General features: G+C 41.9%; 2 protein-coding genes across 4 annotated transcripts; both read right to left on the bottom strand.

Annotated features, from left to right (window-relative positions):
* Positions 1 to 2935: 2935 nt before the first annotated feature.
* plk1 (polo-like kinase 1) lies at positions 2936 to 7961 on the bottom strand. Of its 2 annotated transcripts, XM_080880915.1 has the most exons (12): positions 7703 to 7961; positions 7232 to 7610; positions 6778 to 6946; positions 6436 to 6580; positions 6065 to 6158; positions 5714 to 5939; positions 5540 to 5582; positions 5327 to 5424; positions 5149 to 5226; positions 4238 to 4392; positions 3956 to 4138; positions 2936 to 3851 (listed from the first exon to the last, which is right to left on the bottom strand). In XM_080880915.1, exons 2-12 carry the CDS (start codon positions 7592 to 7594, stop codon positions 3657 to 3659), a joined length of 1749 nt encoding a protein of 582 aa, XP_080737041.1. In that variant the 5' UTR covers positions 7595 to 7610; positions 7703 to 7961; the 3' UTR covers positions 2936 to 3656. The 2 variants fall into 2 exon arrangements, with proteins under 2 accessions (XP_080737041.1, XP_080737040.1); XM_080880914.1 differs by having other exon boundaries at positions 7232 to 7960.
* Positions 7962 to 10615: 2654 nt separating this feature from the next.
* Positions 10616 to 16079, bottom strand: rasd3 (RASD family member 3). Of its 2 annotated transcripts, none has more exons than XM_080880558.1 (2): positions 15854 to 16079; positions 10616 to 13748 (listed from the first exon to the last, which is right to left on the bottom strand). In XM_080880558.1, the coding sequence occupies exon 2, from the start codon at positions 11767 to 11769 to the stop codon at positions 11128 to 11130; it is 642 nt and encodes a 213-aa protein (XP_080736684.1). In that variant the 5' UTR covers positions 11770 to 13748; positions 15854 to 16079; the 3' UTR covers positions 10616 to 11127. The 2 variants fall into 2 exon arrangements, with proteins under 2 accessions (XP_080736684.1, XP_080736683.1); XM_080880557.1 differs by lacking the exon at positions 15854 to 16079 and adding an exon at positions 15246 to 15355.
* Positions 16080 to 16459: the final 380 nt, after the last annotated feature.

The raw sequence follows: 16459 nt of genomic DNA on the forward strand, positions 1-16459 counted from the left end.
AATTCTGTCCTGATATTTAATCGTAATTCTTGTCAGAATTGGTGGTGAATTTAAACAAGTTGATCGGGCATGAACCCGGCTTTAAATGTTTGTCGACAAATATTTAAAAGGGGGTTTGGGAACAAGATTTTAGAGGTTTGGTGTTAGCCTGCTTTATCCAATCCAAAACCAGTTTTGATGTGTCCTTTTAAATAATTATTAAAACAGTGAATATTTTTGAGTTTGAGGTGAAACTTAAGAATTTTAAGGCATTTTTCCATCCTCATAATTTCATCCACTTTCTTCAATGCACCAGTAGCACCGGCAGCAAAATAGTCCCAGAGCATGATGCTACCCCCACTGTGCCTGTCAGTTGGTACAGCTGACTACAGTGTTCTGTAGTTTTACTCCCCCAAACTCCTACTCTTGTCACTGTGACCAAATAGTTCAAGCTTTATCTTGTCTGACCATAAAACACGTGGGCTGTCCGTGAGTTCTTTGGACTTTATTTTGAAAAAATCCAAAATAAACTCAAGCTTGTGCACTCTTACTTTTTAAAAAGTCATAACAGATGTATGTTATGAAATGAAAGTTAGAGAAATCATTAAAAGCCCAAAATAACCGTGAGCTTACCAGGTATAAAAGCTATATAATTTAAATTTCATATTATATTATTTACCAGCTACAGGACAGTTAAAAAATAATGCAATACATCCGGTTTGGGGGGGGTTGTTTCAAATTCTTACCCCAAAATATACACTTTCCGGACACTTTAGCCCCTCCCCCTTCACCTTCAGTGCTGCTTTAATTAATCGTAGCAAAGATTACAAAAGGTGCAGGAAACATTCCTTGGAAATCGTGGCCCATGTTGCCATGATAGCATCACACAGATAGTGTAGATTTGTCCATGATGTGAATTTCACCACATCCCAAAAGTGCTCTATTTATAGATCTGGTGACTGTGGAAATGAGTGCAGTAAACTCATTGTCATCTTCAAAAAAGCAGCCAGAGAAGATTTGAACTTTGTGACATGGTGCATTATCCCACTGGAAGCAGCCATCAGAAGATGGGTACACTGTACTCATGATGGATGAACGTGCACAGCAACAATTTGCCTTCTAAATGTTGCAGCAGAAATCGAGACTCATCAGCCATGAAACATTTTTCCCATCTGTTGTCCAAATGTATTGGTTCTTAGCTGACAGGAGTGGCACATGTGGTGTAGTCTTCTGCTGCTGCAGTCCAAGATTCAATGTGTTGTGCTTTCAGAGATGCTCTTCTGCATATTTTTGTTTGTAACACCTTAGCGATGACTGTGTGGCAAAATCCCAGCAGATCAGCAGTTTCTGAAATACCCCGAGCCGTCTGTCTGTCACCAACAACCATGGAACATTCAAAGTCACTTAAATTACCTTTCTTCCCTATGCTGATGCTCAGGTTTATGCCTAAATGAAGAGGTTTGCTGCTGGTGATTGGCTGAATAGATGTTTGCATTACCAAGAAGTAAAACAGATGTACCTAACAAAGGGGGAGGTGATTGTTTATTTCCCTTTATGTAATAATGCCACCACAATGTTTCTCCTTATAAATATTATTTAACTGTCTCTGTAGTTACTATTCAATAGTTCTCCCCTAATGAAATATTCAGTTTTTCATTTCCCCTGTAGATTGTTTTCCATTAATCATCATTAATAGTTTACTGGACCATGGTCACATTTTTTTCTTTAAGCAAATCTTTACGAGCCACAGTCATAAAAATAGGTGAGTTCCCAGTCAGGTCGTTGGTGACCAGCAGGCAACAGTGGGGTTCAGTTATTAATGAGTTCGACCCTACCACGTGGCCATTAATTGCTCATAAATTGCCCATAGGTGTGAATCTGAGTGTGAATGGTTGTTTGTCTCTATGTGTAGCCCTGTGACCCTGATAAGCAGAAGAGTATATATATTTAATACAGTACTTTTGTTCCATACACCGCCACGGTATGTTGAAGCAATCAAGATGTGACTGAAGTTACTGATGTTTAGGAATTACTGACAATATTTTCAGATGCTCCATTTCCACAGACAGTAATAATTGCACAATTAAATAATAAGCGATATCGAAGTCACATGGGGTAGGATGCACTGGCCAGCTAAGCAACACCAAAGGCCTGAAAGAGACAAGTGAAGTGGATGATCACATGATCCTTTTTATGGTTCAAACCAGGGGTCTCAAACAGGGGCCAGAATGGGCCCAGTACAGACTCCAATCCACTGGATGGCTTTGGACAATGTGAAGGGCAACAGAAATTTTGGACTTTTAATTGCACTTCCATAGATTTTTTTTTTAGCTTTTTCTACTGATCAAGATTTCCCCCATAGCCATTCATACCAAACCACAGTAATTAAGTTCCAGATTTCTGTAATTTTACACATTTACTTCAGTTTAAGTCTCATCCTGACAGATTTATTTCAAATACTGCAGCAGCACTTCATTATAATGTAGAAAAAGACAATCTGTTAAAATAATACTTCAGCATTAAGGCATCTCTAGGATTAATGTGTAGTTAAAGTTCAGTACATTGACAGAAAGGACAGTTTCACTGGTCTGATGCAGATGAGATCAAAATGGGTTCTACATCAATGATTTAAAGCATCTCACCAAGTCAGAAAATGAAATTCAAGAGTGTTTAAGTGTGTAATATCAGAGGACACCTGCATTTATATTAAAGGGGGAAAAAGAGAAAGTAGCTTACCTCAACATGTGACCTGAGAAGGGGTGAATCCTGTGCTGGGTGCATGAAAACAGGATATCCGTCCACGATTTCAGTCATACCATGAGTAGAAGTTCAGCCAGTTCTCAGCTGGTGTGGTATTTATTTGTTTTTCCCCCAGTTAACCACCCTGACTTGTAATACTAATCTTTGTTGCTGACAAATATCCAGATTGTACACTACCCCCCCTGAAGACATGAAGTGCCTTGTACAAGAGAATCTTTATTTAAACACAGGTAAAATTAATCCATCTTTACAACATGTCTTCATATTCATCAGTATGTACATGTTTGTACAACTTGTTGAAAATGCCATCTAAAAATAGAATTATAAAAAGTAAAACTAACAGAGAAAGAATGTACATGATGCAGACGTATTAACATGGTCCATTTCTCTACACACGACACAGAAAAAACAAACTAGAGAAGCAGACCAGAGAAGCTTTCGTCCACCCACACAGCTGGCCCGAGTCTCAACCTCCCACTTCACAGTCTGTCCACTCAGCATCGAGTTTGAAAAGCAGGACTTTATGTACAAACAAAAGATGCAGAGGAAACCTCGGAGGACCGTTCCAACTTTAAGTTCAATGTAAACCAAGGGAACATTCACGTTTTCCCGTCTAGACTCATCTGAACACACACACACAGTCTGTGCTGTCAGCGGGAACGCAAGCTTCATCGAGAAAGTTACAAGAACAAGAGAGTTTCTATAAACAGGAAGACAATTTTTTAAAAGAGAAAACAGCGGCTGAAAGATGGGAATTTTCCATGTACAACATATATAAGATGAATTGTCACAGTAGGTGTGAAAGTGTTGGCAATAAAAAAGGATTACAACATGACCCATAAAACAGATGAAGACTGAAAGTTCGAGCCCGTCCTGAACTCACGGAGAAGCAGCCGGTGATTAAAGACACTTGGGGACTAATGTGCGGCGGGAGTTGGCTTGCTGTCCAACAGTTTCTCCACCATGAGCTTGGCGTAACGAATGCGGCTCGCCAGCTCCTTACTGCAACCGAACTCCTCCAGAAGAGACAGCTTGTAGGTGCGGAAGTCTCGTTTCTCATCTATGTAGGTCACTGCAGCCATCAGCGGACACAGGATCAGCTTGGTGTGGTCCTGCCAGAGACAAAGTAACAAAAGCATGAATAAAGGATCTGTATATGCCATCACAAGACAGGTAAACCAGTTAAGGACCGTAGGAAGGTGGTGTGGCGTCCTACCTGGAAGAAATTGATCTGAACCGTGCCGTTAGTGAGGTGCAGCACAATGGCGCTTTTGGTTCTGAACCAGAGGGAAAGGTACGGCAGTCGTGCCAGCTCATCTCCTTCCCGACGTGCTATGTTTGCGCCAGCCTTCAGCAGGTGCTCGCTCATGTAATTGCGGAAGTATTTCAGCAATGTTATCTACAAAGAAGAGAGAAACACTGAGTTGAGTATGAAAACGAGGGCGGAGACCATTTAAAACCTCGTCTCATACACAAAACAAAAGGTCTAACTTCTTACCTTCTTGTTGAGAGTGGAAGGGAAAGAGCGCACGCTCATGTAGGATTCAGTTGCAGTCTTGTCGATGTACTGCAGGCTGTCTCCGTCAGCGTACATGATCAGACGGGTGTAGTCGTTAAACAGAACGCCAACGCTGTTGTCACACAGCTGATATCCTGAAATGAAGATGAGAAACTCTTGTTTGAAATATTCATAAACACAAAATGTACTTAGCACAACGCTCAATACTTAAAATAACCAAATAACCTGCATTTAGACCAAAGTGTAAGACGAGGCACCCTACTTGTTAGTTAAGCAACACCTCAGTCAATCCAAGGCCAATTCCTTACAACAACGCTTGCTCTGTGGTTTCTTTTGAACTAGCAAACACGTCATCTGTGCTCCGAATTACAGTGAGCGTAATTCCTGCAATTGTTTGCAATAGATATTAACCGATGCATAAAGAGTATAAAAACTGGGACATAGATTCTGGGGTTCAAAAGTGAAGTTTAACCACAAGTCCCTTAAACATGTCTTCTATTTAATGACCACCAGGGGGCGAAAGTCCAAGGTTGCAAAAAGAAATCCAGTCGCATGGCAGTCAAATAAATCCATGTGAAAACCTGCAGCTTTGGCATCACACTAGCTCCACCCGTCTTATACCATCTGATCACTTTTGACTCCAAAATAAAGGAAATCTATATCTCTCTATATCTATATGCTCGCCCCAGCCCACCGATGGAGGCCAATGACTACCAATTTTCACAGTGAAAGTATAAATTCTCTTTAGGGTTCAATATTACACTATTAGTATTAGACAACTTCATAAATGAGCCAATATCACAGTTGTGTTTCCTTTGTTTTGGGGTTTTGTTCTGAACTAGGTGTTCAAGTGCAGATGGATGGATGTGGAGTCTAAGTGTAATACTTACCCAGTCCATATTTATCAGAGTAGTCCACCCATTTGCTGATCCAGAAGATGGGGATGCATGCAGGATCCTCTGCCTCCTCTGCTTATTAAAAGAATTTACATCTCTGTATGAAGCACTGACACGCAGATTATCCAGCTTAATGAAATATGCAGCACAGTCATAAAAAGACAGCACTCACCTTGGCGGACGAATGCCTTCTCAGAAGGCTTGGCAGCAATGATGCTGTTGAGCTGCTGCAGCATGTCTTTGAGGTGGTTCTCCGACGGGTCAACCTCCCTACACACAGATTACACCAGTCAAAACATCCAAATACATAAATGTGTCACAAAAAGCAAACCTGTACTTTATAAATATTTCCATTATTTCAAATTCAGTGGGACAAACATCTCACCGTGGTGCAGGCTCGTCCTTCATCTCCACCTTCTCTGTCCCTACTGGAAACACAAACCCGTATCATTAACATTCCTGCAAAAACTAAAATAATTCATCTCCAATATTTCAGCCTTGCTTTAAGCGTCTGAAGAGTTGGGGCTTCTTTCAACTCTCTTCCTGCTGGGAGGATTACCTTTGTTATTTATAGCTGTCAACGGGCGTCTCTGGCTGAGCTCGGTGGCTGTGGAAGGGGCAATAGAGAATCGCGGGGGCACTGTGAGACAAGTCGTGGGCAGGCGCAAGGGGATGTAGCCGGACGTGAAGAACTCGTCCGCTTGCAGCTCAGCAATGGTGGGTCTCTGGGTGGGATCGGCATGCAGCATCCTTTTGATGAGGGTGGTCGCTGCTGGGTTGATATGCTGCACGAAGACAATTGCCTTTAAGTTGATACGACTTAAACGAAAAAGCATCTTTGTATACAATTTTTTTTCTTTAAAAAAAAAAAAAAAAAAAAAAAAAAAAGCATCGTGTTAAACCGCCTCACCCAGGGGATTGTGTAGTTGTTTTTCTTGATGCGGTTGTAGGTCTCCTTCAGACAGGAGGTCTCAAATGGAGGCTTGCCCACCAACAAAGTGTACCTAAGAATTCAGACAAGGAGGAGGTAAAAGTGACTGTGCAGATTTTTGTTTTTTAAACAACTTTTAACTTTCTAATACATCATTAGAAGTATGTCTTGGGAAAATATAAAACCATTAGGACTCATAAGGCTGCATTTTGTAAAAAGACAAAAAACCTATATTAAACAAGCAGATGTGCAAAGCTTGGCATTGGCATCAGAATGGACACTACAAGGTGTGAATGACTCAGTGGCCGTAACACCTCCGTTTCCAGGTGTGCTTGTGTATTCAGACTTACAATATACACCCAAGTGACCAGACATCCACTTCGTAGCTGTGGCCTTTCTTGCAGAGCACTTCAGGAGCTATGTAGTTAGGTGTTCCACACAAGGTCTTCTTCCGCTCACCATCAAACTCAATCTTTGTGGCAAGGCCAAAATCCCCTGTTTTAAAAGAAAAAAAAGGGGGACATAAATGTAAAGAGGCACACTTGTGTGCAAAAGTTCATTCTTGAAGTATGAGAAATTACTGACGCAAGGACCTGGGTGTGCCTCATCCTTTTCTTCTAAAACCAGCAGGTTGCTGATATACCCAGTTGACATTTAGAGTCCCTGCCATCATGCTGAGTTGAGCAAATTACCTATCTTGACATCCATGTCGTCGTTGAGGAAGATGTTGCCCAGTTTCAGGTCTCTGTGGATCACTTTGTTGTTGTGCAGGTACTGGATACCCTTGAGCAGCTGAGTCATGTAGTATCGGGCCTCGGGCTCTGTGACAGCCTTACGACGCTTGTGCAGCTCCAGCAGGGACTGAATTGGAGAAGAAAATTATTTTAAACTGGGGCACTGAGACAGTAAAGCAGCAACAAATATCAAGTATATCGGATGGTTACCATGTAGTGTAGAAAGAAAGGATTTTAAAAAGTACTAATGCCATCAAAATACTGAGTTTAGGAATAGTGGCTCATTTGAATTATGTTCAGAGCTCCTGTGGTTTTAAACAGGCCAAGCTTCCTGCACTGTGACGGGAAGAGACCGCCAGGGTAACCGTTGGCCGTCCGCAGTTAACAGAAAGGACACTTTCTCTGCACTCACCCTTCTCCTGCAGATTTCCAGGACGACAAACACAAAATCATCGTCCTCGAAGAACCCGTGGAAGCCCACGACGTTGGGGTGGTTGAGGCTTTGGTGAATGGAGATTTCCGAAGTCATCTTCTCCCTCTGGTGCTGCTTCAGGATCAGCGATTTGGGCACGATCTTTCCGGCGAAAACCTGCTTTGTCTCCACGTCTGTGATTTCGTAGCATTTTGCAAAACCACCTTTTCCGAGGAATCTCCCCCTAGTGTATCGTCTCATGGTGCGTGGGTCGACCAGAACATCTGGGATTTCTTTTAGAGTGGCTGATTTTGGGTCGACGTGCGGCATCGGGTTCGCCGGCTTTGCAACACCAGCGCTCATTTTGGATTAAAGTGCTCTTAGCCGGGAGTAAAAAGAAACGTTTTAAAGCCCCTTTGCAATAGAGTTATTAATGATAAACCCCAAGGAAGAGAGTATTGTTAACCCTACCTTAACCGACGTTAGTTTGGCCTTGGAAGCTAGCGTGCTCCCTGCACTTCTGAATTTAAATCAAAACTAGCTATAATACGCTTTAGACGCGGTTGTTACTTAAACATTTCCTTGACAATTAAAACACGGTGCAACTAGACTATAATTATTTTTTAAAAACGAAAATATTGAATAAAGTAATCGCCAGAGTTGTCCGTCGATGGCTGCAGCGTTAACCCGTCCTGCCTTTTGACAACAGTTTCTGCTACAAGTTTAAAATGCTGCCTCGGTCGTTACGGTGCTCTCTGATTGGTCCGCTCGATTTGAATTCTAAGGTATTGCAGCAAAGCATCGTGGGAGATTCAGGCAAAAATAGCCAATCACTAAACGAGTATGTCACATTCCGCAGTGTTATTGGCTGAATCCCTGTTGTTGGTTTCTCCTTGTTTTCTCTAAGCGAGTACTGATGGGAAATGTAGTCGGGGTGGGCTTTAATCGTGACATACATCCGTTTTTTTCCCTTTCTTCTTTTTTTTTTTTTACCCAAGTAGATAACGTGGATTTAATGGTCATTTGATTTTTTTTCTTTTTCTTCTTCTTTTTTTAACTAAAAGCCCGGAATAAATAGTCGTCATCGTGGATTGTTGTAACCGATTTAGTTTAGTCGAGGCAGCAGTCTATAGGCTAATTTATATGAGACTACTCACTGCAATAACCTTTGCTTATTTATAAGCTGACATCACTAGTTTTCGATAAGTATTGTTTCGTTATTACTCGTGTAATACTACTTTTCGTAATTATCAGTCGTGAGGTTGTCCAGTTTAATTAACTCTAAAGCATAACCAGCTACAACATGTAGACTGTACATTCATGTAAAACACACAACCTATTGTTATTACTGTTTTTAGCCAGTAGGGGGCACTGTCACTCCTATAACTTCCCGAATGCAATATAAAGCTATAACTTCATAGGGTCCCAATATTAACATATGTTGATATCACTACCATAACAAATTGCTGTTGTTGAAGGCTGTAGTTATACAGTGAACCAAAGGACTGAATTTCTTTGAATGGACTGTTCAAAAAGTGTCACCATATTTCCATTAAAACCTTTTCTGGATCAAGTATGATCGAGTGTTAGTCAGTGCAATGTCTGTGTTTCATTAGTTTCATTAAAAACTTTTGTGTACATTCAGGATATATTATAGTTCCACACAATAATTGATGGGATTGTCATTGCAACACCAACTAGACTTAACTTCAGGCGGAGCATTCATGAAAAAGGTTATGTAAATAATTTTTCACTGGAAGTGTAACTATGGAAAGAAGAATGATTAAGAATTGCGTGGAGTGGAAACAAAATTTGTGGCAAACATGGTCCACCTTGAAAGTCATGATAAACCAACCACCCAGGCCTTTGCTTCACCCCAGTCTTGACTCCATGGCTACAGCCTTGCTCTGCGTCATTGCCTTTAATGCCTTTTACTTCTAGCCTGCTGCTTCTACAATTGCCACTAATGCTAGTTCTGGTAAATGACAATTATTATCACACTCAATAAATAAAAATAAGAAAAACTGTATGTTGGCTTTACAAAAACCTTAATTGCTACGAAAGCTGATACACTTTATATATAGTGCTGTAATATTCTCTGAACCCTCCACCCCTGAGGTGCACTGGTGGATCATTTATGCTGTGTGTGTGTGTGTGTGTGTGTGTGTGTGTGTGTGTGTGTGTGTGTGTGTGTGTGTGTGTGTGTGTGTGTGTGTGTGTGTGTGTGGTTACTGTAAATCTATGCTAAGCTGTCATGAGTGTTCATCTCAGGCCTGATGAAACATTTCTGTTGTGATGGAAATAGTCTCTTCTAGCATCACAGCCTCCGTCCATAGTGCACTCAGTTGTTTCTCAAGAATGAAAATAATGGGATTCATCTTCATCCAAGACAAACACACATGGCATGTTTCAGAGATTTCTCTTAATCACATCATTGTCACCCATCTGTTTATATGTATTTTGAATCATTGTGCTTTTATTTATTCTGTATTTTTATCATCTTGTTTCATAAGATGTGTATATTGGTTTTCTTTTTTATTGATCTGTTCCTTATCTAAATGACTGAGAAGCCTGTCCAAGAGCACAGGTGTTCTTTTATTCTTGCCACGTGCAGCTGACAAATAAAGTAATTCAAACTTTAATTTTCATGTTGTTCACTCTTCTTGGTAAAAGATAAACAAAAGCTTTTAATCCAACAGTGTGACATTTTTGATGTGTAATGATGCAGATTCATCCTTGTCAGGAGCCTCTGTTCTTTAGCCCTTGTGTGCTGCATGAGCCTCTGCTCCTCATTCATATTAATGCTTTTGTGGCAGACACGATTAATATCTGCTTAGCAACAGATTTTACAACTGACATGGTGATAAAGAGAGGAAAATAAGAGGAGAACAAGTGGATGAAGAGAGGACAGATGATGAGACCAGCGTGTTTGCTTAGCCCCTTTGTTCTACTTCATATAAGTGTCTGTGTGTGTGTCTAAAACGTCACGACACAACTTCAAGCAAAGAAAGGAGCTATTTTTTTTGGTATACTAAAAAACAGTAGAGGTGGCTGCTCGACTTGACTGAGATGGATGCCTTCCTGAAACCACGATCTAAAGAGCGCGAGTCTGAAACCCGTGCAGTGTCGCGGGATTTAACATTGATATATTATTGACTTACTTCACTTGAACATGATATGAACAATTTAATCTAGCCTCTCTGCATATCATGTAGTTTCTACACTATGCAGTTAAAGTTAACTTTAAAGCATGAGGCACTTGTGTTAAATACACGCAAGATGCTTATGTAAATCCAGGAGCTGGCCAATCCCTTTTTTTCAGTGTACTCTATTGTTTCAACACTCATCCGGGAGCGGGACTGTAGCAGTCTACTGGCAAGAGAGGTGCTGAAAGGAGGAAAAAGAGGAGACCACCAAACAGACAAAGGGAATGAGAGGAGAAAAAGAACAGGTGTGTGTGCTTTGATGGTTACTTTAACCATCACATTATGAGATTTCTGATTATTGAAGAAAGAAAAAAGCTCTAGGGCCCATCAGACACTTGTTCACATTGGTGTTTAACTCTATGATCCACGCATAGACAGACTCGTTTGAGATGTGCCAAGACCAGTGGAAGGTTTACAAATGAAGCACCGGACACATTTTACAACAAAGTTATTTTACTGACACCATATAAAAATGTACACACAAAACAGGACTCAAATAAAGTGCATCATCCCGTTTGCTCCCCTTAAACTATGAGCATTACAGGCCCCGCTGGCTTTCAGACACATTAAAGTGACCCGAGGAGCCGTCACCCGTGAACAGGTGTTAAACTGCAACACGCTCCAAAGCGTAACATTTTAGAGTGAGAACGGGCTCGAAACTGAGCAGGCGCAGTCCAGCTGCAGCGGTTTCTACGACAGAACACAGCTGTTGTGCTTCTTCGGCGAGGGTCTCTTCCTAGCTCGGGGCCTAGGCACGGTGTCTCTGCGTGTCCACGCCGCGGGGCTCAGTCGTGGCGGCAGGTTCACCTGTTGCAGCAGCGAGCTGAACACCCCGACCGCGTTTCTGCCCGTGCTCGCGGACGCCTCCACGAAGTCTGCGCCCCACTCAGCCTCCACCGTGGCCATGGCGTCACAGGCAACCGGCGCTCGACCTTCGCTCTCGGTCAGATCCGCTTTGCTGCGGACCACGGTGATGGGCACGCTCCTGCCGCCGCCGCGCAGCTCCAGAATCACGGCGCGCAGTCGACGCACCTCCTCGAAGGAGTCGGGCTCGTCTGCCGCGTACACCAGGGCGAAGGCGTCGCTGTGTCGGATGCAGAGCTCCCTCATAGCCGGGAACGAGTAGCTGCCGCTCGTGTCCAGTATCTCCAGCCGCATCTTCTCCTCAGAGCCCGCGGTGTCATACTCGAGCACGTGAAGCTCCTCGACAGTGCGCGTGTACTTGTGCTCGAATCCGTCGTGGAGGAATCGGTGGATGAGCGCGGTCTTGCCAACCCCCGCTGCTCCCAGGAATACAAGCCGGACCGTGTTGGGACGCCCTGACGGAGACATCCCGACGATCCCGGCGCACGTGCAGCTTTATGCAGCTCCATGCAGCCAGGCTATTTATAGGCTGCTCCACCGATACGACCCCACCCGGTCGTTCTCCGCTCAAAATCGCTCAAGTTCAGACTCTGAAAGCCACGGAGCACACCCGATTTGGCAGCATGGAAACATAAATGATTTATGGATTTAATGTCTTTTCAGCGCTTATGTCAACATGTGTGAAAGAGTCGAACACGTGCGTTTGTTTGCAGCGTTTGTGAGTCATGGAACTCAATGCCAGTGTATTTCACAGGAACCCGGATATCATAAATCATTTCCACAGTTCACAACAGTGTGCATACAATAACAAGCTTCTGTCGAAGCTTTGTAGTTAATTTACAACCCATGGTTAGCCCTTTTACATCCCACCATTGCGTTTGCTTATTTACTGCAATGATCCTAATCCCCCCCCCCCCCTTTTTTTTTTTTTTTTTTTTATTAATGGAACAATGGGGATGCTATACCTTTCTGAATCCTCATCGTAAAATTTAATTCTTGCAGCACTCTACTTCCCACCAGCAGAAATACAGCTCTGGCGGTGAGCAAGAACCCCCACCTGCTGATCAAACCCTGTGTTTGCAAAGGGTGGCCAATCAGAAGAAAGCTGGCTAAAAAAAACAGCTAGGAGGGAGCTGCAACTTGTTACTTGACAGAGGATGAATTAAGGGACTGCTACAAGGCCCAGTATAAAATAAATCATGATTCTGAACTGCGAAGAAGTTATTTTGATTTTCCTATCTAAAAGAAGCATGTAAGTCCCATTTCAGGTTCAGTGGTCAAACTTGAGACTTAACCACAGTGAGTCTGTCACCAGTAAATCTTCCCCTTCCCAACTAAATGTGTGCACCGTCTTCTGCTCTGTGATTACACCTTTGCTTTTGAATTATTGGCTCATTTCTCTCATTCCTTTGACTCAACATTTCCACCCACACCTGAATTTGTTATTGTGGTCACAACCTGAAGTCTGGTGGTAATAAAAAAAAAAAAAAAAAAGTCATTCATGCTCGCAAACAAGGTCCTGTCACGTGCAGTTATGTTTACACCATGTGTGGAAGGTTTCTTTTTAATGACAGTCCTGCCACAAAGACCCATTGTTTGATGCAAATACACATGCTCTATAATCTGATGATTAAAGCGCACTACCTGTAATTAAAAGCGCTGCTGGCCTTCCAAAAGAAATTTGGAAAGCATCAGGCTGCCCAGTGGTAACTGGCTGTGCGGACCTACCAGCACCACCCTGAAGAAGCTGTCAGTGGTGTGATGATGCGAACACATTGACCGCACAGTAGGTGGCTGGCATGAGTAGAATTTATGTGATGCAAGTAATGGGGTTTAGAAAACTGTACTCGCTAAATTTTTCTTATGAAGCGTGTAATTACTGTCACGAAGTCATGGGCGTAACATTGCTGAACATTGCTGAACATTGGGGGGTCAAGATCTCTGTCTAAATAAATAAAAAAATCTGGGTAAATTCACAGATGATTAAACATGCAACTATTCTGCTGGTAATAACTGAAATGAGTAAAGAAAATCAACAGCCTATTTATGCAAGATAATTCATAATTTTATTGGGGGGTCATAACCCCCCTAACTCCCCCTGGAAATTACGCCCCTGCACGAAGTACAGAACTAAATTCTCTGTGTCTCGCTGACCAACTCTGTCTGGCGGGACGTGGCTATCACTTGGTAAATAGGTACTGTGATAGCTTGTCATTGTGCGCGTGTATTTGGGTGAGTGCATTTGCTTCTCTTATCTGTACCCTTGAAGAAGTGTATGCAGTAATATAAAGGAGCAAATAAGATGGGAACAAACTGTAAAAACAGAACAAGCCAACCTTGAAACTGACCTGAGGCCTGCTGGAACTCTCGTATAAGTGGTTGCAGCTTTAAGGGGGGGTTCTAAGTGCTTTGGGTCATTCCAGAATCTGGGTAAATCCATATGGTAGCTGCGAGGTGTGAAACACAAATTACCGGTAATACAACAATTTAGAACAACAAAAAAAAGTAGTGTGAAATTTCTTTTACACACTTGGCTTTTGTGCATTAAAACATTTTCAGATTGAAATCAGCAATGGCTTCACTGAAACATATTCCAGAAAGCTGGAAACACTTATTACCCTTCTGTCTATCCATTTTCTTCTGCTTATTTAAGTCAGGGCTGTGGGAAGGAGCTGGAGCCTATCCCAGCTGCCGTGGGCTGAGACACTGGGTAGACTCTGAACAGGTCACCAGTCTGTCATAGGGCTAAGACATAGAAACACACAACCATTCACACCTATGGGAAATTTTAAATCACCAATTAACATAATTCCTCACAGAAAGGCTGCAGCCAGGTGATGGATATGAACCCAGGACCTTTGGATTGTGAGACAATGCACCAGAATACTGCTCCACATACTCACCTAAAATATAAATATAAATATAAATGTTGCCAGGGCAATATTTGCCTTAATGCACAGTTATAATAATCATTTATCTTAATTAATAATATTAATTAAGGATATAGTTTAAGCTAGGAATAACAGAAGTGCCCATATACTTTGGTGATAAAGTGAAAATCAGGTTTAAAGCATTTTTAAATGATGTACACTAGATGGCAGCAGTAGACACATTAAAAAAGCATTGAGACAGTTGGAGTTGCAATTAAAAACTGGGAAGTTGCTGCTGTTGCAAGTATGTGATCTGTGCAGAAGTAACAGCAAAGAGTCATCGATATGTTACACAGGAATCATGGGTATAAATAATGAAATCGGCTTCATATCTTACAGTAGCTTACCCTTAAACAAAGTCTGTCCTGTCTCAGTCAGAGAGGCACATTAAAAGAAAACGTTTTCATGCAGTTTAGATGATTCTGAAGTGTGTCAACTGTGGGCTTCTTCAAAACACTAGCATCTGCTGCAGTTCTCTGATATATGTGTACATGTTTAGACATCCTTGTGAGGACAGAAAATTGCAATGCTACTGTACATGTGGGGACCAACAGTCACCTCTCCCCACGAGTTTGAAGGCATGTTTGAGGCTCAAACTGTGGTTTTAGTGTCAGGGTTACAATTAGGTTATAGTTAGATTTAGGCTAAGGGTTAGGGTTAGGCATTCATTTTTGATGGTTAGGGTAAGAGGCTGGGGAAGGCATTATGTCACTTAGATGTCCTCATTAAGACATGAACATGAGTGAGTGTGTATTTTATTATGGTTATGGTTTTTTACTTCAAGAATCATAAAAGATTTAACGTCCTTTTATGAGTTTGCATAAAGGGACACTGCTGCTAGACATAGTGTATGAGAACACTGTCATTGTGAGTGTGGTACATTCTAGTATTAGCATGTTACTCAAGAGTTCTCCCACTGGTATGACTATAGACACATTACATAATTTATCCTAAAAAAAGAATATATATATATATATATATATAAAAATAAAATAAAAAAACAACTGTTCTTACAGTTTTCTCAGGATGGTAAAACGCTGTCCCATTTCACTTTGAGGAGTTTCTTTATCATGTTTATTGCCCAGGAGAAAGAAAACCTCATTCCTGCTTTGTCTTCACTTCTGTTCATTGCTCTGTCCCTCCGCTCCAGTGCCATGTGAGCTTTTTTCTGGCAGGAGGATTTGGCTCAAACCCGACATGTGCTTTCTCTTAAAGACTTTATGCACACAGACTGAAAAAGGCATGGGAGGTTATCATATTACCTTGAGCACAGTGGACGCTCCAATCCATTTAATAAGCACTCAGGCTTTTAATTTCCACAGTCCTCATGTGAGTGTGTCAGAAACTGTGTTTGTAGTTACACAGGGCGGTTCTGTTTTGGTTATTACAAGGTTTGCTGGGATTATTCAGCAATGTGTGTTCCATCTTTCAACAGTCATCTTCCTAAAGCCTCGCTCCTGCATTACTTGTTGCCATGGCAACACGCAGAGACCCTGCAGTGAAAGATAAAGGATGATCGTTCGTCTGCTTTTGCGTGTATTCAAACACGTAAGTTTTGCACCCATTATAGCGTTCAAGAGTTGAGATTTGGTCTGCAGAAGAGAGAAAGTGGAGTAGGTTACCTCGTTCTTGAGCTCGGCTGGCTTTCTCCTCTACCGTTTTGGCTCAGTGCACTCTCAGGGGGACGTGATGCAGGCTCTGTCTTCCTTCTCCCACACACAACAGCATTTGCTAAATAGCCTCATCAGAACAAGATGGTTGGAGGAAAAAATCTATGAAAAGAATAATAATGTAGGTCCACCTTCTTTTCTGTTTAGGTGTAACATGAAGAAACATGTGACCCAAATGCTGAGCTCAGTTGTTGCACAGACAGATCAGCTGAGCCCTGTTATTGATCCATATGCACAATTTAATAACAATAAAAACAGCATTATTAAGTATTATCAGGTTTATCTTTTTCACTATGTGCATTTTGTTCAAGCTGTCATCTCTCGACTCGAGCTGTTCAGTTTTAAAGTTACATCTATCAAGCGGATTCCTGTAAAGGGGCAGGATGACTTCTTGCTCCCAGAGTAGCTATCTTACCTAATCATGTGATCTGCAATATTGCTCTCACTTCCTTTTTCGGACTTGTTTTTATGGGATCAATTCAGTTATATTACGGGCAAGATTAGACCAGAGGCAGGGAACTTGTGAGGCTGTACTTTGAGCATGCTCAAAATGAAATT

The sequence above is a fragment of the Rhamphochromis sp. 'chilingali' genome (assembly GCF_963969265.1).
Source record: "Rhamphochromis sp. 'chilingali' genome assembly, chromosome: 4".
Lineage (NCBI taxonomy): Eukaryota > Metazoa > Chordata > Actinopteri > Cichliformes > Cichlidae > Rhamphochromis > Rhamphochromis sp. 'chilingali'.

What these genes read in the sequence shown, in the direction of transcription:
- plk1 (XM_080880915.1), bottom strand. Translation starts at nt 7,594, where the DNA reads ATGAGCGCTGGTGTTGCAAAGCCGGCGAACCCGATGCCGCACGTCGAC. An exon ending in ACAACTACACAATCCCCTGG is followed by an intron (nt 5,940 to 6,064) that starts GTGAGGCGGTTT and finishes GTCTTCGTGCAG; the next exon opens with CATATCAACCCAGCAGCGAC. An exon ending in TTCAGATCAATTTCTTCCAG is followed by an intron (nt 3,852 to 3,955) that starts GTAGGACGCCAC and finishes TGTCTCTGGCAG; the next exon opens with GACCACACCAAGCTGATCCT.
- rasd3 (XM_080880558.1), bottom strand. Translation starts at nt 11,769, where the DNA reads ATGTCTCCGTCAGGGCGTCCCAACACGGTCCGGCTTGTATTCCTGGGA.